Genomic DNA, 27,572 nt, shown 5'->3' on the forward strand with positions numbered 1-27,572 from the left:
TAATAAAAATATAAATTTTATGTAAATGTAAGTAAAGAACAATAGCATGAAAAATGTACGAAAACCGAATAACAATAAAATTAAATATTTGTGTCCATTACATAACAATCAGAGCATGAAATAATTTTTTGTTCAATTCTGTGCGTTATACAAACAGGCTTTTGACAAATATGGCACAATAGCCGAGTTCTTTTTTTTTATCATTGGATAAGGGCAGAATCTACAGTTTCTCGTTTGCACTCTAGAAATGGTAGATGTATTCTCCGATATGCCTTCTTGCGGAATGTTAGTGGAATGTGCTTCTAGTGATTGTCGATCATACTGCGATATAACCATATCAATAGCATCCCGTTGTTGTTTATGGAATTTTACTATACTTTTTTTTCTCCTTACAATATTGGGCATAGCTAATTCCAAACTAAGTTCTCTAATAAATAATTTTCGTCGACTTCTGTTATTCGCCTTCCATTCTGGATATTTCTGCGTCCATAGCAAATATGCATTAAGCGCAGCTATATCCAGCATCTCCATAAATACTCTAAAAGGCCATCTTCTTGTTGATCTTGCACAAGAATACTCACTTGTCATTTTATCGCCGGTATCTACTGCGCCTTTTGTTTTATTATAAAACATTATTATTTCCGGCTTCTTTTCTTCATGACTACTCACTTCACTGTCATGAAATTGAGTAGACAATAGCAAAAGTGCTTTATTTATTTTTTTGGCACATACGAAACTAATATCTTGGTTGATGTAAGGTTGTTGATGTTTTGAATTACAATAATGTTTTGAATTACGACGATGCGCATTACAACCAGAGAAATATTATAATTACGAGCGAAAAAAACCTTGTTGTTGTTTCTTATAAGTCATCACGATAACTACTGTGTTGCCGTCGATGAAATATTTAACAAAAAAAATGTCGGTGATTTGTCAAAGGGTTTTTTTTTCTTTCGTCGAAATAAAATTAATAATCACACATAATCCGATAAAATTTTACCTCTGAGATAAATTTATCCGATAAATGTATTTAATAATATTATTTCCCGACAAGACGATGGATTTTACTATCCTCTTTTTTTATCGAATGGGAGCGAATTCATGAATATACAAATACAATCTCAAATCAACTCATACCGTATAATTGTTTTTCGCTCGTAAGCAGAGAAATGATATACTTTACTGTGATTGTGTATATACTTTACTGTGTTATTGTATATACTTTACTGTTCTACTCTCTATTTTTACTTTATCTATGTACGTAGTAACAATAGATGAAGTTTCGTGATCATGTGAAAATTCGAACTCGAGATTTTGACTAATTCACACTCAGAATCAATTACTGATCACGTTTTCATGATCTAGAAAAAATGTGTGTGTGTCTGTCTATTTTGAGGATTTTTTGAACACCGTTAATCCTATCGAACTGAAACTTAGTATCGGTTACTGAAATTCTTATTGACACGACGTAAAATTTTTTCAAATTTTTAAATTGACCGGAAATGGTACCTCCATTTATACATATATAAGTGGCTTCTTTTTTTAAGTTTTTGAATTCAATTATCTCCCAATCGAATCGGACTGAAATCTTTTTAAATGTGATAGAAATAATAATTTTTATAACCTTATATTTTTTTAATATTTTTATTTGAACCGGAAGTAATACTTTTAGTCTAGAGAATCGAGGTTTTTTTATGTTTTTCTCAGAAACCTTTTAGTTTACTGAACTGAAATTTAATATCTAAAAGTTTAAGCGTAAAAAAAAATTTAATTTAAAAATAAATTTAAAAAGTTATATATAAAATTTGGTAATCATCCCTCAACCGGAAGTGGCAGTTTACTCTTGTTCGATTTTTCTTCCACTATTTTGACCCATGATATATTCTCAGTAACTGCGCATTACGGGGAAGTAAAAATAATAATTCTTTGATTTTTTTTTCGATCTTAGTGCGTATCTACGTAAGTCAAAACATCTTCGACAAACAAAAGTCGAGGATTACCTGTATGTGATTGTTGATGATCTAATTTTAGGTCAATCTCGAAAATTTATTTAAATTGGGCATGTTCTGTTTTAACTTTCAATATTTTATTTTAATTTTAATATATTGATTATAATTTTATTCTGATATTTGAATTTAATTTTAATATAAAAATAATATTTTTAATTTTGATATTTAATTTCAATTTTTAAATTTAATTTTTATTTCGATATTTTGTACGCTACTGGTTTTATCCTGCTGGTTAAATCGTTGGACCAAAATCGTCGTTGGTTTGGTCCGTACGCAGCATTACGATTACAATTCAGGAAAAAATTTACCTCTTATCCGATCGTTTTCATACTATGCCGTATTGCTCATTTTGGTCATCAATATAAGTAAATGGAGCCTCCGCCATTACGATAGGGATAAAATATCGTAAAGGAAGCATTTCAGGTCCGAAAATTTTTAATCTCGGTGACAGTTGGTAGTCATTAATTTTATACATAGATGGCGGTAGTTAAAAAAAATATTGGTGCTTTTATTCAAAATAATAATTTTATATACAAATTATTTTTGATTACTTTTCGGTCCCCCTAATGGATCTATTTCGATCCTCATGGTTAGGCGTATTTAAAAGTTAAAATAAAATAACATTGATCTTTGACTATTTTTATTTATAAACATATCACAATTATTTAATATTTATGGTATAAAAATTTAATAGCAAAACCACGATCGTGGTATAAAAATGTCTAAAATCTTATTTTCCACAATTGAAGGACAATTGAAGCGAGCGTGTAGGTAGTTAAAATTATTCCGTCTCCCATTATCCACGTAATCCAAAACAATATGTTTCCCGCACTGTGGCTCATGTATTTTTCCACTAGCGTGAACAAATAACCAGGGATCAAGAAGTTGAGAGACAACACAGGGTAAAAGTATCCCAACGACACAAATATAATTATCTCGTGTACGGCCGCTGAAATGAAAAACACTGTTATGGCTGCCAGTAGCCGATTTTTAGTGAATTTGACGACGTCTTTATATATATATGCATAGAGCCAATCTTGTACGACAATGTTCCATGTGCGAAAAAAGCTGCTATATCCTTTTTGATTCCACCAATCCTGTTGAGAATTTCAGTATTTTTGATTGTTATTTATGGGTTTGGTGCAAACGATCGACAAGCGCCAGACAGACTGAACCACAGATTAACTGGATGGCTGCTTTAAACGCAATTCTCGACTTCACGAATGATAGATTGCACATCAGATGACGAGTAACCTTTCGATGTGCACAGATGCAATTATTAAAATTGAGTTGGATCTTTCTGGCGAGTTTAATAAGGCAAAATTCGGAACTAAAGTATCAGGAGCACAGAACGTATACAGGGTAGGTATGTCGGGACTTCGGGTAGATTTCGCTTAGTGTAAGTGCGAGCAGTGCGCACGCATAAGGTACACGTGTCGTTAATCTGTGGTTCAGTCTGTCTGGCGCTTGTCGATCGTTTGCACCGCATCGGTTATTTATATGTTTTATATAGAAAAAGTAAACAACGGAACTCACGGTATAGAAATATCGGTCTGCAAATGTTAACATCTCGGCGAATGCGTTCAACCAGCAATGCAATAGCAAATAAAAACAAAATACCATTATGATGAAAGAAGGAAATACAGAACTGGAGTATAGCTCAGCTCCCTGTTTCATATCTAAAGTCTGAAATAAAGTTATATCAATAAAATATGTAGCGTACATACTTTTTTTCAATATCGGTCGAGGAATATTACCTGATTTCCAAATTTCCCAATGTTTTCCCAATGTACTGATATGTATTTTCCAAATAAAAAGTTTAAAAATATAATACAAGCAAATATTTCAGTGAAGTATATTATGACCTTTTTCCAATTTGTTTTTTGAGTTCTGTTGTATAAAAAAATATATTAAAAAATTCAAATATTGTTATTGTTTCAATGCTTTTCTCTTACCTGGGATAAGAGTCTCTATAAATTAACGTTGGTGCGAAATGGTAATATAAGTAGGCTGAATATGGAGGAAAATCAACGGTGGATATTTTGTCGTTCATATACCGCGGAGAAACTACTCTAATGAAAGAATGAAATTTCATCATAATTCGTACCTGTAAATATATTAAAGTATATGATTAAATTCTTTTTTTTTTTTTATTTAATTTTACAATTGAAGGGCTCGGGGCAAGATAGTGTCAACCATCATTTCGGTCCAAATTTTTCTAAATATGCCTTCCTATGTAAAATGATTAATTTACATAGATATTCGGGCATATTCAGGAAAATTTGGATCAAAATGATGGTTGACACTATCTTGCCCCGAGCCCTTCAATTGTACAATATGAATTAATTTTATTTACTGCTTCCATTGTGACGGCTAAGCTCGAAGCAGGAGGAAGGTTGTATTTGATAATTACCAACGACGTCACGGCTATGTATATGATTTGGAATATTGTATATGCTATTATCCAAACATAGTCATATGCATTGAGTTGATTTGCTGTATTTAAAATATTTTAAATAAATATATTATATTAAATTTATACGATTATGCAAATAAAGTAATACATACAAACTTTAACGAAATAACAACGACAATTTGCCCACTGTTTGTATGTAAAATAAAATATTGTTGCGAAAAATTGCATGCCCAACCATATGCCGATTACAATGTGCAATTTTCCGAATCCGATTATTATAAATCTAAATTCGTTGAATATACTGAAAAAGAATGTTTATGTTGTATTTAGTTAGCAATTTTTTATTGATTTAATTTTATTTTGACATACTTTCCAGAGCTGAAGATTTGAGATGCGAACGAATTGATAAAAAATATAATAAGCATCGAAATAAAAACACGATAAAGAGAATTAATATGCGGAATTTCGAACAAATCTGTTAGAACCGAGTTTCTCGGTAAAAAAATTTTCTCGTTTTCACCATTTTTTCTTTGACTCTCCCTGTAAATGTAATCGTACTTATTTATTTACGAATAGCTTAGGTGAAAAAAATAAGTAATATAAATTAATACCTTTTTTTTGAAGTATGTATTTCATTTAATACTGGTGGAAAATTATCAGTTCGATCACTGATGTCAATGTTTTTATTCGTACGGTGAATTAGAGTTTTTATTTTTTCATTGTTATTCATATTGAAAGCTTTCTTTAATATTATATATCATAGAGTTTTTAAAAGTATTAACGGACTACGTCGAATATCACAGCACTGGCACTTTGATCCTCGATGTATTTTTTTGTATTTGTACATACATATGTGCTCTCTGAAAGGTCCGAGTCCAACTGCCACCGTGTCCGCGCGCGTTTCTCTCGCTCTCACTTTGCATTTCGAAATACTCGGACTCGGATTAAAAACTTAAACCGTCTACTCACTTATTTTACTAATTGCATCCTAGTATAATTTAAGTGTAAAAATAAACAGATGATCGGGCGTTAACAGCGTTTTTAATATCAGTGATTTCGTAAAATTTTGTGTTAATTTTGTGTCATATACAAAAGCGTATACGAACGAGATACATCTCCTTACCTGAATACAAAAAAAAAAATAAGGGTCCTTGTTCGTCAGTCAAAAGTCGGTCCCACAGAAGCAATAAATCTTCCACATAATTGCTTTCAGCCAAAAATTTTTAACGAACTTTACTTAATAGAATAATAGCAAACAGAAACGGTGTTTCCCAACTGTCTAATAGTTCTTTTGCATATTTAATTTATATTAAAGTAATTCGTGTAATTTTATATTCTTTACTAAAGTTATTATTAAAATATTAAATTGCAAACCGCACTCACATATATAAATCCGTTGTCTCCAAAGAGACGTCTCACGATAAAGATCTGTAAAAGTAGTATAACAATTGCTAATCTATTATTATCATAACTAACTACTTTCACTTACAAAGTAACCCTGTTAAATGGCATGTAATAACTCATAAGTGATCCAAGTGATACCTAGGATGACTATTCGACAAAGCTGACCACAGAGAAGAGTCTATGGCGGCAAGAACTCACTCCTTGAATGGAATTATCTCTCAAGTACCGCCTTTTTCTCAACACATCTTGGATAAATGCGAGAAAAATAATATCCAAACCTCCAACAAGGTAAGAGTGACGATGGATGATAGCTTAGCTAATAGAAACCTGTATTTAGCCACGTACAATGTAAGAACGTTATCGAGTGAAGGAAGTGTGCTTGCATTAGAGAATGAATTAGAAAGTATCAAATGGGATTTAGTAGGACTTAGTGAAGTAAGACGAAAACAGGAAAACCAAATAATCCTAAAAAGTGGTAACTGTCTCTACTGGAGAGGGCTACCAAATGGTAGAATAGGAGGAGTAGGGTTTCTTATCAATAAGAGAATAGAAAAAAATATTATAGAAATAAGCGACATATCGGAACGTATGTATGTATACATACGATAATAGCCGCCACCACTTTAAAATAATCATGGGCGACTTTAACGCAAAAATAGGACAAAAGGCAAACACAGAAAGAGCAGTAGGCAATTTTGGTACCGGCCAAAGAAACGAAAGAGGCGATCGCCTCATAGAATTCGCAAAACACAACAGGCTCTTTATCACTAATTCATTTTTCGGGAAAAACACAAACAATAAGTGGACTTGGGAGAGCCCTAAAGGAGACAGAAACGAAATCGATTTCATCCTAACAAATGCCCTGCACTCCGTTTAAGACGTTAGTGTTTTAAGTAAAGTAGATATAGGTAGCGATCACAGATTAGTCCGGGCCAAGATGGCCATTAATATAAATTGCGAACGTAGGAAATTAATAAAAGGATGTAGTAGCTCTCCAGACTTCGCTCAACTAAGGTCTAGGAAAAAGGAATTCGAACTCGAACTTGGAAATAGATACGAGAAATTGAACCCAGAAGCAGACATCGAGGAATTGAACACTGTAATTAGTTCGGCTCTAACCTCAACAGGTAAGAAATTAGGTGGATTCAGGAAACAGATTAAGTTAAGCAAAATTTCAGCGGAAACAAAAAACCTAATTAACCTTCCCTTACCGGTAATAGAAACATAGTCGACATTTACTCTAATTGTGTGAATATCTCTGTAAATATACTAAATACAGAGTTCATATTTTGGGTATTCCTCAGCAATACATTAATGTATTAGATAGAATTATTATAATATATATGTATTTATCTGACGCAACAGAAAAAAGTATGTTATCGAAGAATCGGGCATAATGCGCAAATGCAGTGTGTGTTATTACGTTTTTTCCTTCAGTCGTGTCCCGTTCTCGGTGCGCGCGTGTTGTTTTTTTCGTTTCGGGGCTTTTTTGTACCGTGTGGACCAGCACTTTATTTGTTTTTCTTGATTATTATATAGTAAATACGGTAATAATTATTTAATGTTATTTTTTTTAATTTGCTATGCTACATTGTATATTATATTTATATTTTCAAAGACAATTTTAATTTTAGAAAAAAATGGCTGAAAGAAATTTGATGAATGAAGAGGAATATGATAGCGATCTCGATTTTGAAATAAATTATAATTTTACTGATACGGAAGATTTTATTGAAGATATGGAAGATACAGATTCGGAATTAGAGGCCAGTGAAAATGAAGACGAAGAAGAAGTGTATACATCGAATCATGGATTTCAATGGAATTCATTACCACCATCATCCTCAAGACGTAGAGAGTGCAATATTGTCATCAAAAATTCAGGACTTATAGATGGTAGCACTGCTGTAAATACTATTAGAGAAATGTTCTCTTTGTTTATAAATTCAAATATGGTGAGAGAAATATGTGAACAAACGAATCGTCAGTTACATCGTACATCCACGAAAATTATCGAGCCGATATTGGCAGTAGAATTGCTTGCATTCATTGGAATAATGCTTGCGTCTGGCAGAAATAGGACCCGAAAATTAAGCTTAAATGAATTGTGGACTAATGACAGCGCTTTTTGCCACCCATTTTTTACGGCATCTATGTCTCGGGATAGGTTCATCACAATATTCAGTCAAATTCGTTTTGACGACAAAGAAACCAGACAAGAAAGAATACACGTGTCGTCTGATAAATTATAACCTATCAGGACAATTTTTAATGAATTTGTAGAAGAATGTAAACGTAATTATTCTCCAATTTGCAACATTACTGTGGATGAACGTTTGGCTAACTATAGAGGCAATTGCCCATTCCGCGTGTATATGAAGTCGAAACCCGGTAGATATGGAATAAAAATGTGGGTATCGGCTGACTCTTCAACAGCATATATATTAAATATACAGGTTTATACAGGTATGGTTAATAATTGCTGAGAGATAAATCAAGGGAATCGTGTAGTGATGGATTTAGTTCAACCGCAATATGGCACCAATAGAGGTGTAACAACGGACAACTTTTTTACTTCGGTGGCATTAGCTGATAGCCTTTTAGATAAAGGGCTAACTCTAACTGGTACCCTACGTAAAAATAAACGGGAAATTCCCAAAGAATTTTTACCTTCGAAACATAGACTTTTACACAGTAGCTTGTTTGGTTTTACATCAACCAAGACATTAGTTTCGTATGTGCCAAAAAAATAAATAAAGCAGTTTTGCTATTGTCTACTAAATTTCATGACAGTGAAGTGAGTAGTCATGAAGAAAAGAAGCCGGAAATAATAATGTTTTATAATAAAACAAAAGGCGCAGTAGATACCGGCGATAAAATGACAAGTGAGTATTCTTGTGCAAGATCAACAAGAAGATGGCCTTTTAGAGTATTTATGGAGATGCTGGATATAGCTGCGCTGAATGCATATTTGCTATGGACGCAGAAATATCCAGAATGGAAGGCGAATAACAGAAGTCGACGAAAATTATTTAGTTTGGAATTAGCTATTCCCAATATTGTAAGGAGAAAAAAAAGTATAGTAAAATTCCATAAACAACAACGGGATGCTATTGTTGCGTAGGGGTGGGTGGAGGATCCAAGAAAAAGGCCAACAGTCGTTTCACAGCATTTATTGATGATTCAGGAGTTACACGCACTGTCACCGCTCAGTCCAGAATGAATTATATCGCCTACGTACCGCCTTATAAAGGGTAGATCTCTCAGGACGCCTAATCTGTTTACCTGTTGTATAGTCACGTATTCGGATATGTATTTCCAAGACATTGGGTCTTCCCGTATCGATTCTGAGAACTAACTAATAACGGTCATTGTTTAGCCTAAATGCACTTAGAGTCCAGATATAATCTTTGGAAGTAAGTGCATGCATTTAGTTAACCGATAACAGATATCCGTTGGTCTAAGTACAACTCGCTCAATCCACGGCGTACGTAACATTGCCTCCCTCTTAGGTCAAATCGTCCCGATTGACCAACAAATCATAACTGATAAATCTACAGTAGTTACATTTATCTCCGATATCAGTCACAGTTACATTTACAATTACAGCCGTTATCTTTACAGCTACAATGGAAACAATGACATTTAAATTCTACTACCGTTACCTTTACAATTCTAATTCTGTTACAGTTAGATTAACGTCACCTTTACAATTGAAACAATTACATTAAACCTTCGTTAAACTTCAATTTACGACACCTCTACAATGTAAACAAATCATTTAAAATTTCGTTACACTACGATTTACGTCACCTTTACAATGGAAACAATTACATTAAACTTTCGTTAAACTTCAATTTACGACACCTTTACAATGGAAACAATTACATTACACTTTCGTTAAACTTCAATTTACGTCACCTTGACATTGGAAACAATTACATGAAAACTTTCGTTAAACTTCAATTTACGACACCTTTACAATGTAAACAATTACATTACACTTCATTTTACGTCACCTTTACAATGGAAACAATTACATTAACTTTCGTTAAACTTCAATTTACGTCACCTTTACAATGGAAACAATTACATAAAACTTTCATTACACTTCACTTTACGTCACCTTTACAATGGAAACAATTACAGTTATATTTCTAATCCCCTAAAATTAGTCATCCGATGTTTTACATTTGGAAATCATTCTTTGTCAGCTCTTCGGTCCAAAATTTTCTCACGTGTTTGGTCCATGTTACTCGTATCACCAAAGTCCAAATTTGCTATGGCAGCCCCGTATTCCTGTCATGTGGTCCAGCATCCTGCTGCAGACCAACGTTCAACCCAGAACGTGCTCCAAAGCCATGTCCCACAAGAATGGCTCCCATCCTCACAAAAGTGACTTGGTCCATGTCTCTCGTGTCACCATCGTCCAAATTTGCTACGGTGGCCCAGTGTTCCTCTGTCATGTGGCCCAGCATCTTGCTGCAGACCAACGTTCAACCCAGAACGTGCTCCAAAGCCATGTCCCACAAGAATCGCCACCATCCTCACAAAAGTGACGGTTGACCCTGGAAAATGTGCACCCCTCAGTCTGCCACTCTGCTGGTGGTGCTTCTTTTCCGTTCCCTTGACCCTGGAAAATGTGCACACCTCAGTCTGCCACTCTGCTGGTTGTGTTTCTTTTCCGTTCCATTGACCTTGGTAAATATGCACCCAACAGTCTGCCACTCTGTTGAATGTGCTTCTTTTCCGTTCCATTGACCCAACTGAAATCCATTTCTTTCTGATGTATTTTCCCGTTACATCTGCGAGATGATCTAAACACTGCTGCAACTGTCCATGTATTTTTTTCAGGTACTCGTGTTTCCACTAGTTTCCAACTAGATTTTTTTTCGATGTTGACGTATATCAATTGTTCCACTCTCTCTCGTTGAAGTCGCGATCTGGCGTTTCTTCGGTTTCAAATGCCCTCACGTGGTTGATCCAAGTCGCTCGTTTCCCCAACGTCCAAATTTGTTGCGGTGGCCCCGTCTTCCTCTCATGTGGCCCAGCATCTTGCTGCAGACCAACGTTCCACCCAGAACGTGCTTCCGTTGCCATTCCCTCTGAAGCGGTGCCTCTATCCTCCCCAAAGTGACTTGATTGACTCCGCCGACTGACCAACCAACATTTATCCAATCTGATAAATATGCCTCTCTGCCGTTGCATGGTTCCGATTGAATTCCATTTCAATCCGTTTACTTTCCGACTCTTTGCGAGATGACACCTGTGACATAACAGGTGGTTAACTAGTTTCCAATTAGACTCGACTAGTTTCCAATTCATTGACATCTGCCCTCAACAAACAGTTGAAGGGAATAGTGGCTTGTAATCGACATCTCTCAGTTGTAGTCGATCTCCGCTCCTCTTCTGACGACGACGCCCTCCCGTGGATCGACGCCACCTACAGCCGCTAATTCCTGCCACCCGCGGTGAATTGGCGAACCGCCCTCGTTCCGGTCGCCCCCTGGACCACTCTGCAACTGCCGGATGCCGCTCTCCGATGCTGCCCTTGACAACGCCTCAAGTTGTCCTCTCCCGGCAGCACCTGCACGAAACCTCCCGTTTCGCAACCTCCCTCCGTCATCCCGATGAATTCTTGCTCCTCCCCATTCCTGATCTCCACTCCTCTTCTGACGACGATGCTTTCCCGTGGATCGTCGTCACCTACAGCCGCTAATTATTGCTACTTGCGGCGAATTGGCGAACTGCCCTCGTCTCGGTCGCCCTTTGGATGACTCTGCAATTGCCGGATGCTGCTCTCCGATGTTGCCCTTGACAACGCCTCAAGTTGTCCTCTCCCGGCAGCACTTGTACGAAACCTCCCGTTTCGTAACCTCCTTCCGTCATCCCGATGACTTCTTGGCGGCCACCGCCGATAATGTCAAAGTCGAGTTGCAGTGATAACTGCAATTCGACAACCGAAAATGTGATGACCGATTCTGTGTGTTGCAGTGAAAACTGCATTTTTTTGTTTCGTGTCTCCATGGCTCAAACTCTCTCCTACAGCTCCCGAAGATGGCTTCGCTGTAGCTTCTCTTCCTTCGCTGGTGACTTTGTTCCACGGCCCATCTTGGATCCCACTTCTGACGACCAGTGTTACGTAAGGGTGTGTGGAGGATCCAAGAAAAAGGCCAACAGTCGTTTCACAGCATTTATTGATGATTCAGGAGTTACACGCACTGTCACCGCTCAGTCCAGAATGAATTATATCGCCTACGTACCGCCTTATAAAGGGTAGATCTCTCAGGACGCCTAATCTGTTTACCTGTTGTATAGTCACGTATTCGGATATGTATTTCCAAGACATTGGGTCTTCCCGTATCGATTCTGAGAACTAACTAATAACGGTCATTGTTTAGCCTAAATGCACTTAGAGTCCAGATATAATCTTTGGAAGTAAGTGCATGCATTTAGTTAACCGATAACAGATATCCGTTGGTCTAAGTACAACTCGCTCAATCCACGGCGTACGTAACACTATTGATATGGTTATATCGCAGTATGATCGACAATCACTAGAAGCACATTCCACTAACATTCCGCAAGAAGGCATATCGGAGAATACATCTACCATTTCTAGAGTGCAAACGAGAAACTGTAGATTCTGCCCTTATCCAATGATAAAGAAAAATAACTCGGCTATTGTGCCATATTTGTCAAAAGCCTGTTTGTATAACGCACAGAATTGAACAAAAAATTATTTCATGCTCTGATTGTTATGTAATGGACACAAATATTTAATTTTATTGTTATTCGGTTTTCGTGCATTTTTCATGCTATTGTTCTTTACTGACATTTACATAAAATTTATATTTTTATCATTCATGTGAATTGTGTAATTTTTGTAATTATTGTCTACTTGTATGATAGCAAGGATGAATACTTATATTTATCAATTAATTTTCAACGTTTTCTTATTGTCTTATATATTTTTTTTATTTACGTTTACTTCTCATTTTTTTATCAATTTATGTATTTGTGTATTAAAATTATTATTTAGAAAATAAATACTTGAAAAGTACATATAAACATATTTTATTTTATTTGATGAAAAAATTGAATATAATTTTACGCATAGGTTTTGAATCATCGCGTAATGGTCCGTACGCACCAAACCAACGACGATTTTGGGCCAACTTTTAAAACCAGTAGCGTACAAAATATTGAAATAAAAATTAAATAAAAAAATTGAAATTAAATATCAAAATTAAGCTAACGAGCGAGATTGAGCTAAAATTAGATCATCGTTGATATTTTGAATTACAACGATGTTTTGAATTACGACGATACGCATTACAACCAGAGAAATATTATAATTACGAGCGAAAAAAACCTTGTTATTGTTTTTTATAAGTCGTCACGATACACTACTGTGTTTCCCCCTTCGGAAATATTTAACCAACGACGATTTTGGGCCAACTTTTAAAACCAGTAGCGTACAAAATATCGAAATAAAAATTAAATAAAAAAATTGAAATTAAATATCAAAATTAAGCTAACGAGCGAGATTGAGCTAAAATTAGATCATCGTTGATATTTTGAATTACAACGATGTTTTGAATTACGACGATACGCATTACAACCAGAGAAATATTATAATTACGAGCGAAAAAAACCTTGTTGTTGTTTCTTATAAGTCATCACGATAACTACTGTGTTGCCGTCGATGAAATATTTAACAAAAAAAATGTCGGTGATTTGTCAAAGGGTTTTTTTTTCTTTCGTCGAAATAAAATTAATAATCACACATAATCCGATAAATTTTACCTCTGAGATAAATTTATCCGATAAATGTATTTAATAATATTATTTCCCGACAAGACGATGGATTTTACTATCCTCTTTTTTTATCGAATGGGAGCGAATTCATGAATATACAAATACAATCTCAAATCAACTCATACCGTATAATTGTTTTTCGCTCGTAAGCAGAGAAATGATATACTTTACTGTGATTGTGTATATACTTTACTGTGTTATTGTATATACTTTACTGTTCTACTCTCTATTTTTACTTTATCTATGTACGTAGTAACAATAGATGAAGTTTCGTGATCATGTGAAAATTCGAACTCGAGATTTTGACTAATTCACACTCAGAATCAATTACTGATCACGTTTTCATGATCTAGAAAAAATGTGTGTGTGTCTGTCTTTTTTGAGGATTTTTTGAACGCCGTTAATCCTATCGAACTGAAACTTAGTATCGGTTACTGAAACTCTTATTGACACGACGTAAAATTTTTTCAAATTTTTAAATTGACCGGAAATGGTACCTCCATTTATACATATATAAGTGGCTTCTTTTTTTAAGTTTTTGAATTCAATTATCTCCCAATCGAATCGGACTGAAATCTTTTTAAATGTGATAGAAATAATAATTTTTATAACCTTATATTTTTTTAATATTTTTATTTGAACCGGAAGTAATACTTTTAGTCTAGAGAATCGAGGTTTTTTTATGTTTTTCTCAGAAACCTTTTAGTTTACTGAACTGAAATTTAATATCTAAAAGTTTAAGCGTAAAAAAAAATTTAATTTAAAAATAAATTTAAAAAGTTATATATAAAATTTGGTAATCATCCCTCAACCGGAAGTGGCAGTTTACTCTTGTTCGATTTTTCTTCCACTATTTTGACCCATGATATATTCTCAGTAACTGCGCATTACGGGGAAGTAAAAATAATAATTCTTTGATTTTTTTTTCGATCTTAGTGCGTATCTACGTAAGTCAAAACATCTTCGACAAACAAAAGTCGAGGATTACCTGTATGTGATTGTTGATGATCTAATTTTAGGTCAATCTCGAAAATTTATTTAAATTGGGCATGTTCTGTTTTAACTTTCAATATTTTATTTTAATTTTAATATATTGATTATAATTTTATTCTGATATTTGAATTTAATTTTAATATAAAAATAATATTTTTAATTTTGATATTTAATTTCAATTTTTAAATTTAATTTTTATTTCGATATTTTGTACGCTACTGGTTTTATCCTGCTGGTTAAATCGTTGGACCAAAATCGTCGTTGGTTTGGTCCGTACGCAGCATTACGATTACAATTCAGGAAAAAATTTACCTCTTATCCGATCGTTTTCATACTATGCCGTATTGCTCATTTTGGTCATCAATATAAGTAAATGGAGCCTCCGCCATTACGATAGGGATAAAATATCGTAAAGGAAGCATTTCAGGTCCGAAAATTTTTAATCTCGGTGACAGTTGGTAGTCATTAATTTTATACATAGATGGCGGTAGTTAAAAAAAATATTGGTGCTTTTATTCAAAATAATAATTTTATATACAAATTATTTTTGATTACTTTTCGGTCCCCCTAATGGATCTATTTCGATCCTCATGGTTAGGCGTATTTAAAAGTTAAAATAAAATAACATTGATCTTTGACTATTTTTATTTATAAACATATCACAATTATTTAATATTTATGGTATAAAAATTTAATAGCAAAACCACGATCGTGGTATAAAAATGTCTAAAATCTTATTTTCCACAATTGAAGGACAATTGAAGCGAGCGTGTAGGTAGTTAAAATTATTCCGTCTCCCATTATCCACGTAATCCAAAACAATATGTTTCCCGCACTGTGGCTCATGTATTTTTCCACTAGCGTGAACAAATAACCAGGGATCAAGAAGTTGAGAGACAACACAGGGTAAAAGTATCCCAACGACACAAATATAATTATCTCGTGTACGGCCGCTGAAATGAAAAACACTGTTATGGCTGCCAGTAGCCGATTTTTAGTGAATTTGACGACGTCTTTATATATATATGCATAGAGCCAATCTTGTACGACAATGTTCCATGTGCGAAAAAAGCTGCTATATCCTTTTTGATTCCACCAATCCTGTTGAGAATTTCAGTATTTTTGATTGTTATTTATGGGTTTGGTGCAAACGATCGACAAGCGCCAGACAGACTGAACCACAGATTAACTGGATGGCTGCTTTAAACGCAATTCTCGACTTCACGAATGATAGATTGCACATCAGATGACGAGTAACCTTTCGATGTGCACAGATGCAATTATTAAAATTGAGTTGGATCTTTCTGGCGAGTTTAATAAGGCAAAATTCGGAACTAAAGTATCAGGAGCACAGAACGTATACAGGGTAGGTATGTCGGGACTTCGGGTAGATTTCGCTTAGTGTAAGTGCGAGCAGTGCGCACGCATAAGGTACACGTGTCGTTAATCTGTGGTTCAGTCTGTCTGGCGCTTGTCGATCGTTTGCACCGCATCGGTTATTTATATGTTTTATATAGAAAAAGTAAACAACGGAACTCACGGTATAGAAATATCGGTCTGCAAATGTTAACATCTCGGCGAATGCGTTCAACCAGCAATGCAATAGCAAATAAAAACAAAATACCATTATGATGAAAGAAGGAAATACAGAACTGGAGTATAGCTCAGCTCCCTGTTTCATATCTAAAGTCTGAAATAAAGTTATACCAATAAAATATGTAGCGTACATACTTTTTTTCAATATCGGTCGAGGAATATTACCTGATTTCCAAATTTCCCAATGTTTTCCCAATGTATTGATATGTATTTTCCAAATAAAAAGTTTAAAAATATAATACAAGCAAATATTTCAGTGAAGTATATTATGACCTTTTTCCAATTTGTTTTTTGAGTTCTGTTGTATAAAAAAATATATTAAAAAATTCAAATATTGTTATTGTTTCAATGCTTTTCTCTTACCTGGGATAAGAGTCTCTATAAATTAACGTTGGTGCGAAATGGTAATATAAGTAGGCTGAATATGGAGGAAAATCAACGGTGGATATTTTGTCGTTCATATACCGCGGAGAAACTACTCTAATGAAAGAATGAAATTTCATCATAATTCGTACCTGTAAATATATTAAAGTATATGATTAAATTCATTTTTTTTTTATTTAATTTTACAATTGAAGGGCTCGGGGCAAGATAGTGTCAACCATCATTTCGGTCCAAATTTTTCTAAATATGCTTTCCTATGTAAAATGATTAATTTACATAGATATTCGGGCATATTCAGGAAAATTTGGATCAAAATGATGGTTGACACTATCTTGCCCCGAGCCCTTCAATTGTACAATATGAATTAATTTTATTTACTGCTTCCATTGTGACGGCTAAGCTCGAAGCAGGAGGAAGGTTGTATTTGATAATTACCAACGACGTCACGGCTATGTATATGATTTGGAATATTGTATATGCTATTATCCAAACATAGTCATATGCATTGAGTTGATTTGCTGTATTTAAAATATTTTAAATAAATATATTATATTAAATTTATACGATTATGCAAATAAAGTAATACATACAAACTTTAACGAAATAACAACGACAATTTGCCCACTGTTTGTATGTAAAATAAAATATTGTTGCGAAAAATTGCATGCCCAACCATATGCCGATTACAATGTGCAATTTTCCGAATCCGATTATTATAAATCTAAATTCGTTGAATATACTGAAAAAGAATGTTTATGTTGTATTTAGTTAGCAATTTTTTATTGATTTAATTTTATTTTGACATACTTTCCAGAGCTGAAGATTTGAGATGCGAACGAATTGATAAAAAATATAATAAGCATCGAAATAAAAACACGATAAAGAGAATTAATATGCGGAATTTCGAACAAATCTGTTAGAACCGAGTTTCTCGGTAAAAAAATTTTCTCGTTTTCACCATTTTTTCTTTGACTCTCCCTGTAAATGTAATCGTACTTATTTATTTACGAATAGCTTAGGTGAAAAAAATAAGTAATATAAATTAATACCTTTTTTTTGAAGTATGTATTTCATTTAATACTGGTGGAAAATTATCAGTTCGATCACTGATGTCAATGTTTTTATTCGTACGGTGAATTAGAGTTTTTATTTTTTCATTGTTATTCATATTGAAAGCTTTCTTTAATATTATATATCATAGAGTTTTTAAAAGTATTAACGGACTACGTCGAATATCACAGCACTGGCACTTTGATCCTCGATGTATTTTTTTGTATTTGTACATACATATGTGCTCTCTGAAAGGTCCGAGTCCAACTGCCACCGTGTCCGCGCGCGTTTCTCTCGCTCTCACTTTGCATTTCGAAATACTCGGACTCGGATTAAAAACTTAAACCGTCTACTCACTTATTTTACTAATTGCATCCTAGTATAATTTAAGTGTAAAAATAAACAGATGATCGGGCGTTAACAGCGTTTTTAATATCAGTGATTTCGTAAAATTTTGTGTTAATTTTGTGTCATATACAAAAGCGTATACGAACGAGATACATCTCCTTACCTGAATACAAAAAAAAAAATAAGGGTCCTTGTTCGTCAGTCAAAAGTCGGTCCCACAGAAGCAATAAATCTTCCACATAATTGCTTTCAGCCAAAAATTTTTAACGAACTTTACTTAATAGAATAATAGCAAACAGAAACGGTGTTTCCCAACTGTCTAATAGTTCTTTTGCATATTTAATTTATATTAAAGTAATTCGTGTAATTTTATATTCTTTACTAAAGTTATTATTAAAATATTAAATTGCAAACCGCACTCACATATATAAATCCGTTGTCTCCAAAGAGACGTCTCACGATAAAGATCTGTAAAAGTAGTATAACAATTGCTAATCTATTATTATCATAACTAACTACTTTCACTTACAAAGTAACCCTGTTAAATGGCATGTAATAACTCATAAGTGATCCAAGTGATACCTAGGATGACTATTCGACAAAGCTGACCACAGAGAAGAGTCTATGGCGGCAAGAACTCACTCCTTGAATGGAATTATCTCTCAAGTACCGCCTTTTTCTCAACACATCTTGGATAAATGCGAGAAAAATAATATCCAAACCTCCAACAAGGTAAGAGTGACGATGGATGATAGCTTAGCTAATAGAAACCTGTATTTAGCCACGTACAATGTAAGAACGTTATCGAGTGAAGGAAGTGTGCTTGCATTAGAGAATGAATTAGAAAGTATCAAATGGGATTTAGTAGGACTTAGTGAAGTAAGACGAAAACAGGAAAACCAAATAATCCTAAAAAGTGGTAACTGTCTCTACTGGAGAGGGCTACCAAATGGTAGAATAGGAGGAGTAGGGTTTCTTATCAATAAGAGAATAGAAAAAAATATTATAGAAATAAGCGACATATCGGAACGTATGTATGTATACATACGATAATAGCCGCCACCACTTTAAAATAATCATGGGCGACTTTAACGCAAAAATAGGACAAAAGGCAAACACAGAAAGAGCAGTAGGCAATTTTGGTACCGGCCAAAGAAACGAAAGAGGCGATCGCCTCATAGAATTCGCAAAACACAACAGGCTCTTTATCACTAATTCATTTTTCGGGAAAAACACAAACAATAAGTGGACTTGGGAGAGCCCTAAAGGAGACAGAAACGAAATCGATTTCATCCTAACAAATGCCCTGCACTCCGTTTAAGACGTTAGTGTTTTAAGTAAAGTAGATATAGGTAGCGATCACAGATTAGTCCGGGCCAAGATGGCCATTAATATAAATTGCGAACGTAGGAAATTAATAAAAGGATGTAGTAGCTCTCCAGACTTCGCTCAACTAAGGTCTAGGAAAAAGGAATTCGAACTCGAACTTGGAAATAGATACGAGAAATTGAACCCAGAAGCAGACATCGAGGAATTGAACACTGTAATTAGTTCGGCTCTAACCTCAACAGGTAAGAAATTAGGTGGATTCAGGAAACAGATTAAGTTAAGCAAAATTTCAGCGGAAACAAAAAACCTAATTAACCTTCCCTTACCGGTAATAGAAACATAGTCGACATTTACTCTAATTGTGTGAATATCTCTGTAAATATACTAAATACAGAGTTCATATTTTGGGTATTCCTCAGCAATACATTAATGTATTAGATAGAATTATTATAATATATATGTATTTATCTGACGCAACAGAAAAAAGTATGTTATCGAAGAATCGGGCATAATGCGCAAATGCAGTGTGTGTTATTACGTTTTTTCCTTCAGTCGTGTCCCGTTCTCGGTGCGCGCGTGTTGTTTTTTTCGTTTCGGGGCTTTTTTGTACCGTGTGGACCAGCACTTTATTTGTTTTTCTTGATTATTATATAGTAAATACGGTAATAATTATTTAATGTTATTTTTTTTAATTTGCTATGCTACATTGTATATTATATTTATATTTTCAAAGACAATTTTAATTTTAGAAAAAAATGGCTGAAAGAAATTTGATGAATGAAGAGGAATATGATAGCGATCTCGATTTTGAAATAAATTATAATTTTACTGATACGGAAGATTTTATTGAAGATATGGAAGATACAGATTCGGAATTAGAGGCCAGTGAAAATGAAGACGAAGAAGAAGTGTATACATCGAATCATGGATTTCAATGGAATTCATTACCACCATCATCCTCAAGACGTAGAGAGTGCAATATTGTCATCAAAAATTCAGGACTTATAGATGGTAGCACTGCTGTAAATACTATTAGAGAAATGTTCTCTTTGTTTATAAATTCAAATATGGTGAGAGAAATATGTGAACAAACGAATCGTCAGTTACATCGTACATCCACGAAAATTATCGAGCCGATATTGGCAGTAGAATTGCTTGCATTCATTGGAATAATGCTTGCGTCTGGCAGAAATAGGACCCGAAAATTAAGCTTAAATGAATTGTGGACTAATGACAGCGCTTTTTGCCACCCATTTTTTACGGCATCTATGTCTCGGGATAGGTTCATCACAATATTCAGTCAAATTCGTTTTGACGACAAAGAAACCAGACAAGAAAGAATACACGTGTCGTCTGATAAATTATAACCTATCAGGACAATTTTTAATGAATTTGTAGAAGAATGTAAACGTAATTATTCTCCAATTTGCAACATTACTGTGGATGAACGTTTGGCTAACTATAGAGGCAATTGCCCATTCCGCGTGTATATGAAGTCGAAACCCGGTAGATATGGAATAAAAATGTGGGTATCGGCTGACTCTTCAACAGCATATATATTAAATATACAGGTTTATACAGGTATGCCGGGTTGTATGACGTATGACGATACGCATTACAACCAGAGAAATATTATAATTACGAGCGAAAAAAACCTTGTTGTTGTTTCTTATAAGTCATCACGATAACTACTGTGTTGCCGTCGATGAAATATTTAACAAAAAAAATGTCGGTGATTTGTCAAAGAGTTTTTTTTTCTTTCGTCGAAATAAAATTAATAATCACACATTATCCGATAAATTTTACCTCTGAGATTGATTTAATTATTTGATTTATTTCGATGAGAGAAACAATTGAAGACATTATCCGATAAAATTTACCTCTGAAATGATTTAATTCATTGATTTATTTCGACGAGAGAAACAATTGAAGACTAAAAAAATTTCGTTTGATAAACCGACAACGTGTCGGGTTGGGACCATCACTCCATCACCTAATCATACTAACACATGATATATTCTCAGTAACTGCATGTAGGAATCTCGTCATCGTCATCGTCATCGAAACATTCGAGAATATTCCGCAACAACAAACTACATTCCCGAAAACCAGACGTCGCACACCTGCAACCATTATATTAAACTCAAGCGGAACGCCCCTACCAGTCGAGTGGAACCAAAACGGTCGAAACACGCCGCCACCATTAAACTACATCTAGCGGAACGGCGCCAATCATTCCAGAAAATTCTACGCCTTGACAAAAGTAAATTCCTCGTTTACGCATCAACAACCACATGCGCTTACGCATCAACAACCACTTCCATCAATCATTCCAGAAAATTCTACGCCTCGACAAAAGTGCATTCCTCGCTTACGCATCAACAAACCACCACCATCGATCAGGTAATCCCAGAAACACTATAAAAGGAGGTACAACCCAAACAACGCCAGTCGACCCACAGCAGCAAGCGTCGACACACAGCAGCAGACCAGTCAACATACAGCTCCTGACCAGCCACCACTACACTACGCGGACTTGGAAGATCAACCAGCCGGACGAGCCAGCAACACACTGCCGTATCCAGAGACCTTCCGAACATAGCCGAACAACGAGCCAGCAACACACTGCCGCATCCAGAGACCTTCTGAACATAGCTGAATGCCGAGCCAGCGACACTCTACCATATCCAGAGACCGCTGAACGACATACTTTTGCCCACAAATACCATACCTTTGTACAACCATAGGCAAACAATAAAACTTTATAAAACTAGCACAACAGTGTTTCGTTAGGCCGGGATACGGTCAACACACATGTACCCCGCCTACATGCGCATTACGGGGAAGTAAAAATAATAATTCTTTGATTTTTTTTCGATCTTAGTGCGTATCTACGTAAGTCAAAACATCTTCGACAAACAAAAGTCGAGGATTACCTGTATGTGATTGTTGATTGCTGATAGAACCCCTGTCATTTATACTAATTTAATAACGCCCGCGATGTGTACGATAAAAAGTAAATTATTCATTTGAAATAAAGAAAATTTTGGAGACGGTTGAGAAGCCCTGCCATATAAACTAATGCAATGTAATCTGCAGTTCATATGCTCAGAAAGTTTTTTTTTTCAATTTAAATACGTAAATATTGGATACGGTTGAGAACCCCTGACATTCATACTAATTCAATGACATCTTAAAATGATATTCAATGAGTCAAAATGACATTCGCTTAAAATGTAATTGTTCAATTTAAATAAGAATATGTTGGTACGGTTGAGAACACCTTTAATGTATAATAATTTAATAACATCCGCGATCTATACGATAAAAAAGTAGTGTTATGCTGCGTACGGACCAAACCAACGACGATTTTGGTCCAACGATTTAACCTGCAGGATAAAACCAGTAGCGTACAAAATATCGAAATAAAAATTAAATTTAAAAATTGAAATTAAATATCAAAATTAAAAATATTTTTATTATATTAAAATTAAATTCAAATATCAAAATAAAATTATAATCAATATATTATAATTAAAATAAAATATTGAAAGTTAAAACAGAAAATGCCCAATTTAAATAAATTTTCGAGATTGACCTAAAATTAGATCATCAACAATCACATACAGGTAATCCTCGACTTTTGTTTGTCGAAGATGTTTTGACTTACGTAGATACGCACTAAGATCGAAAAAAAAATCAAAGAATTATTATTTTTACTTCCCCGTAATGCGCAGTTACTGAGAATATATCATGTGTTAGTATGGGTGACCGAGTGATGGTTTCAACCCGACATGTTGTCGGTTTATCAAAGGAAATTTTTTTGTCTTCAATTGTTTCTCTCGTCGAAATAAATCAATTAATTAAATCATTTCAGAGGTAAATTTTATCGGATAATGTCTTCAATTGTTTCTCTCGTCGAAATAAATCAAATAATTAAATCCATCTCAGAGGTAAAATTTATCGGATAATGTGTGATTATTAATTTTATTTCGACGAAAGAAAAAAAAACCCTTTGACAAATCACCGACATTTTTTTTGTTAAATATTTCATCGACGGCGAAACACATTGGTGTATCGTGACGACTTATAAGAAACAATAACAAGGTTTTTTTCGCTCGTAATTATAATATTTCTCTGGTTGTAATGCATATCTTCGTAATTCAAAACATTGTTGTGATTCAAAACATCAACGATGATCTAATTTTAGCTCAATCTCGCTCGTTAGCTTAATTTTGATATTTAATTTCAATTTTTTTATTTAATTTTTATTTCGATATTTTGTACGCTACTGGTTTTAAAAGTTGGCCCAAAATCGTCGTTGGTTAAATATTTCCGAAGGGGGAAACACAGTAGTATATCGTGACGACTTATAAGAAACAATAACAAGGCTTTTTTCGCTCGTAATTATAATATTTCTCTGGTTGTAATGCGTATATTCGTAATTCAAAACATTGTTGTGATTCAAAACATCAACGATGATCTAATTTTAGCTCAATCTCGCTCGTTAGCTTAATTTTGATGTTTAATTTCAATTTTTTTATTTAATTTTTATTTCAATATTTTGTACGCTACTGGTTTTAAAAGTTGGCCCAAAATCGTCGTTGGTTTGGTGCGTACGGACCATTACGTACGCCGCGGATTAAGCGAATAGAATCCCAGAGACTATGTGACCGTTCAAGGGTTATCTGTTATCGGATTGCATATCTAAGTTTCCCATCCGAATTGACGTAATTACTACAACTCGCCACCGGTGTCGCGTCGATAGCTCACACAAACAGACATTTGTTTAAGTTTTTACACTTGACATTTGACGTGTGTGCATTCATACCTACCGCGACATATATAATCCATTCATGAGTCACTCAGTCAGTCACTTTTCTTCGAAGCCGCTGATATAGCTGAACGCATATCTAACATCTACTGCCCCTCCTCTATCATCTCCAACTTTTATAAAGAATACAAACATAACCCCGTGGGTTCCACATCAGATGACGGCTTATCCATAAAGCTTTTTGCCGGGATGGATTTCATTGTATGCTGGTCTAACAAATTCAAGGTGGATCGTTTCCAAGTCCTTTCAATGCTATTTTCATAGTATAGTGGATGAGGTGGAGGCAGTTCAACAGCATGCTGCATTTTTATATGAAAGAGGTGGAAAAATGACTAGTATGATCAAGGTAATGAATATTATGACAATGAACATTTTATAAAGTTACATATGTACATAATAAATTTATAATTGTTTTCTTACAGAAAATATACATTCAATGTATAGGGAGAATAGGAGGCGCCAAAATTAAATTTATAGAAAATCCCTTTACTGTAATAATCACAACTCCGCTAATGAAGACAGACCAAACCATAATTACATATTTATTGACTCAACGTCATCCTGTGATTTGCAACAACACACTATAACTTTTGTTCTGACAGAAAGTATAGCCAGCGCTGTTCCATTAGCAGTTATCACTACTAAAGTCTAACAACTTTTGAGAATTTTTCAGCATTTGCTCTTTTGAAAGATTTCTGGGGAACATAAATCCAAAATATATAGTGACTGCCGATTCTCATGCCGAACGCTTAGCTCTCACTAATGTTGTTAAGGATTTGGAGATGGATCTATGATTGGAGTTTTAATAGTGGATAGACAGATACTAAATATATTATTTAAAAATATAATTATTTCCAACTCATCCCATCTCATGAAGCTGAAATAAACTTTATTATATTTAATAGTTCAGAGGTATGCAGAAAATACTTAGACTGGTTTAAACTTTTGTTTTCCATAAAAATATTGTTTATTTATAGTTCCAAACTGACTAAAATATCACGATTAGATTATAACCTTGTTTTCACATTGTTCTACCAGAACTTAAAATTGATACATGATTTTTTTTGTATATATGTATGTATCTTCATATTTTTTAAATTATGTATATATGTTTTTACCTTTTCTAAATAATTAATGTTTTACATATATTGTTTGTTTATAATGTTTTACCTTTATTACTTATTTATATTGTTAAAAGCAATTTTTCTTAAGATGTGTAATTCTCTGTTATTCTCATAATTACATATATGACTTAAATATTAATCAGCTAATCACTCACCATATAAAGTTTATCTCTTTTAATTCAAATAATTTAATGGTTCTTATCATTGTCTTTTACCTATTCTCTTGCGAAAAGTCCACTATCGATATTGTGTCTTAAAACTCATGAAAAGAATTCACCGAAGAACGGAGACATCTGATTTTATTTTATTTTGTGATTCTTCAATGATTCAATGTTGAAATCACTTATTTCATGTGTCTTTTTTGTATTTTACATTAATGAATATATATTTTTTGTTACGATTGTTTTAAATGTTATTAAAATTATATTTTAATGCTTTTATATGAATAAATGCTATTCTGTTGCTTGAGTGGCCCGTATTTAAACCCAATTACCTGACTCTTATTTCAATTTAAAACCGAAAAATCAAGGTGGACGAGAAATGGTCAAGCATCAAAAAAAAAAAAAAATAGCCAATGTTTGGGAATTCCGAGTCAGATTATATTTACACGATCAATCATAAATTGGGATTTATTTCAGCGAATTAAGATTTCGAAACATACTTAAGTAATTATAACTCTATAAAATTGCATTATGATACAGTTATTTTCTTTCTTAAATATAACATGTAAATTAAAAAGCAGAAATAGTAGATTGTAAGCAGAATATACTACGATGACAATTCATATGTGTGTAGCGGCTGGCGAGCTTTTCTGAAATAAAATTATTGTGTGGAGCGAATAGCTTGTTACAGGGGCGAGGAAGAGATGATAAAAATTATAACCATTATTCTCAAATGCTTATATTATATTTTCCAAATAGCAGTTTTGTGTAAACAAGATTTAGGTAGACAAGTTTTGAAAGGAGTATCTATACAATCAGAATGATATTTGACAGTTTAGATTTGAATAGGATGTGTGATTGTAGAGTGTTGAAACAATAAAGGTTTTATTTGTTTATTTAAGATATAGCCAAGCTTAATAACTAATTATATTCAATCACACAAATAATAATGTATTAATATATTTATGTAAATGTAACCCTCTGTGGTGACCGCCGGGGTTCTGGCAGTACCAATGTGATGCCCGGTCAGTCACCGTTTTGCGGGAAGCATTCTCTTCGTCAGAATAAACAACACCGTCACTGTTGCACTCGCCTTCCCCCATACCTCTAATAAAATATCTATCGAAATACCTAGGTAACATTTTCTTATCTAACTTATAAATAAAAACCGACATATATATTTTCAGAGTATCATCAAATTTATAAAATACTTTAACACGGATCTTATACTAATATACCTATTTATGTACATCTAAGATACTCTTCGTGGCTCTATTCTGTAATTTTTGTAGCCTATCTTAGCCTAGCCTACAGAAAAGATCCACAACACATAAAATGTGGTCGGACAATTGCATTATATATGATAACTGCCTCCACCACATCCACTATACTATGAAAATAGCATTGAAATCAGTGGAACCCAATCACGGGAATGTTTATCGACTTGGAAACGATCCACCTTGAATTTGTTAGACCAGCATACAATGAAATCCATCCCGGCAAAAAGCTTTATGGATAAGCCGTCATCTGATGTGGAACCCACGGGGTTATGTTTGTATTCTTTATAAAAGTTGGACATGATAGAGGAGGGGCAGTAGATGTTAGATATGCGTTCAGCTATATCAGCGGCTTCGAAGAAAAGTGACTGACTGACTGACTCATGAATGGATTATATATGTCGCGGTATGAATGCACACACGTCAAATGTCAAATGTAAAAACGTAAACAAATGTCTGTTTGTTTGAGTGTGTGTGTGAGCTATCGACGCGATAAGTACTAGTAATAGCGTAAATTCGGATGGGAAACTTAGATATGCTATCGGATTAACTATGTAAGTGCTTGCACTTACTTCCAGGATTATATCTGGACTCTAAGTGCATTTAGGCTAAACAATGACCGTTATTAGTTATTTCTCAGAATCAGTACGGGAAGACCCAATGTCGTGGAAATACATATCCGAATACGTGACTATACAACAGGTAAACAGATTAGGCGCCCTGAGAGATCTACCCCTTATAAGGCAGTACGTAGGCGATATCATGTCATTCTGGACGGAGCAGTGACAGTGTGTGTAACTCCTTAATCATCAATAAATGCTGTGAA

The 27,572-nt window shown here is 34.2% G+C and overlaps 2 protein-coding genes across 2 annotated transcripts; both read right to left on the bottom strand.

Moving 5' to 3' along the window:
• Window positions 1–2,634: 2,634 nt before the first annotated feature.
• Window positions 2,635–5,309, bottom strand: LOC143913665 (sterol O-acyltransferase 1-like). Its single transcript, XM_077433624.1, has 8 exons — window positions 5,037–5,309; window positions 4,795–4,965; window positions 4,578–4,726; window positions 4,366–4,505; window positions 3,965–4,116; window positions 3,767–3,899; window positions 3,546–3,695; window positions 2,635–3,106 (listed from the first exon to the last, which is right to left on the bottom strand). Exons 1-8 carry the CDS (start codon window positions 5,153–5,155, stop codon window positions 2,732–2,734), a joined length of 1,389 nt encoding a protein of 462 aa, XP_077289750.1. The 5' UTR covers window positions 5,156–5,309; the 3' UTR covers window positions 2,635–2,731.
• Window positions 5,310–15,272: 9,963 nt separating this feature from the next.
• Window positions 15,273–18,049, bottom strand: LOC143916082 (sterol O-acyltransferase 1-like). Its single transcript, XM_077436976.1, has 8 exons — window positions 17,673–18,049; window positions 17,431–17,601; window positions 17,214–17,362; window positions 17,002–17,141; window positions 16,603–16,754; window positions 16,405–16,537; window positions 16,184–16,333; window positions 15,273–15,744 (listed from the first exon to the last, which is right to left on the bottom strand). Exons 1-8 carry the CDS (start codon window positions 17,789–17,791, stop codon window positions 15,370–15,372), a joined length of 1,389 nt encoding a protein of 462 aa, XP_077293102.1. The 5' UTR covers window positions 17,792–18,049; the 3' UTR covers window positions 15,273–15,369.
• Window positions 18,050–27,572: the final 9,523 nt, after the last annotated feature.

The sequence above is a fragment of the Arctopsyche grandis genome, chromosome 1 (genome assembly GCF_051622035.1).
Source record: "Arctopsyche grandis isolate Sample6627 chromosome 1, ASM5162203v2, whole genome shotgun sequence".
In the NCBI taxonomy this organism is placed as follows: Eukaryota; Metazoa; Arthropoda; class Insecta; order Trichoptera; family Hydropsychidae; genus Arctopsyche; species Arctopsyche grandis.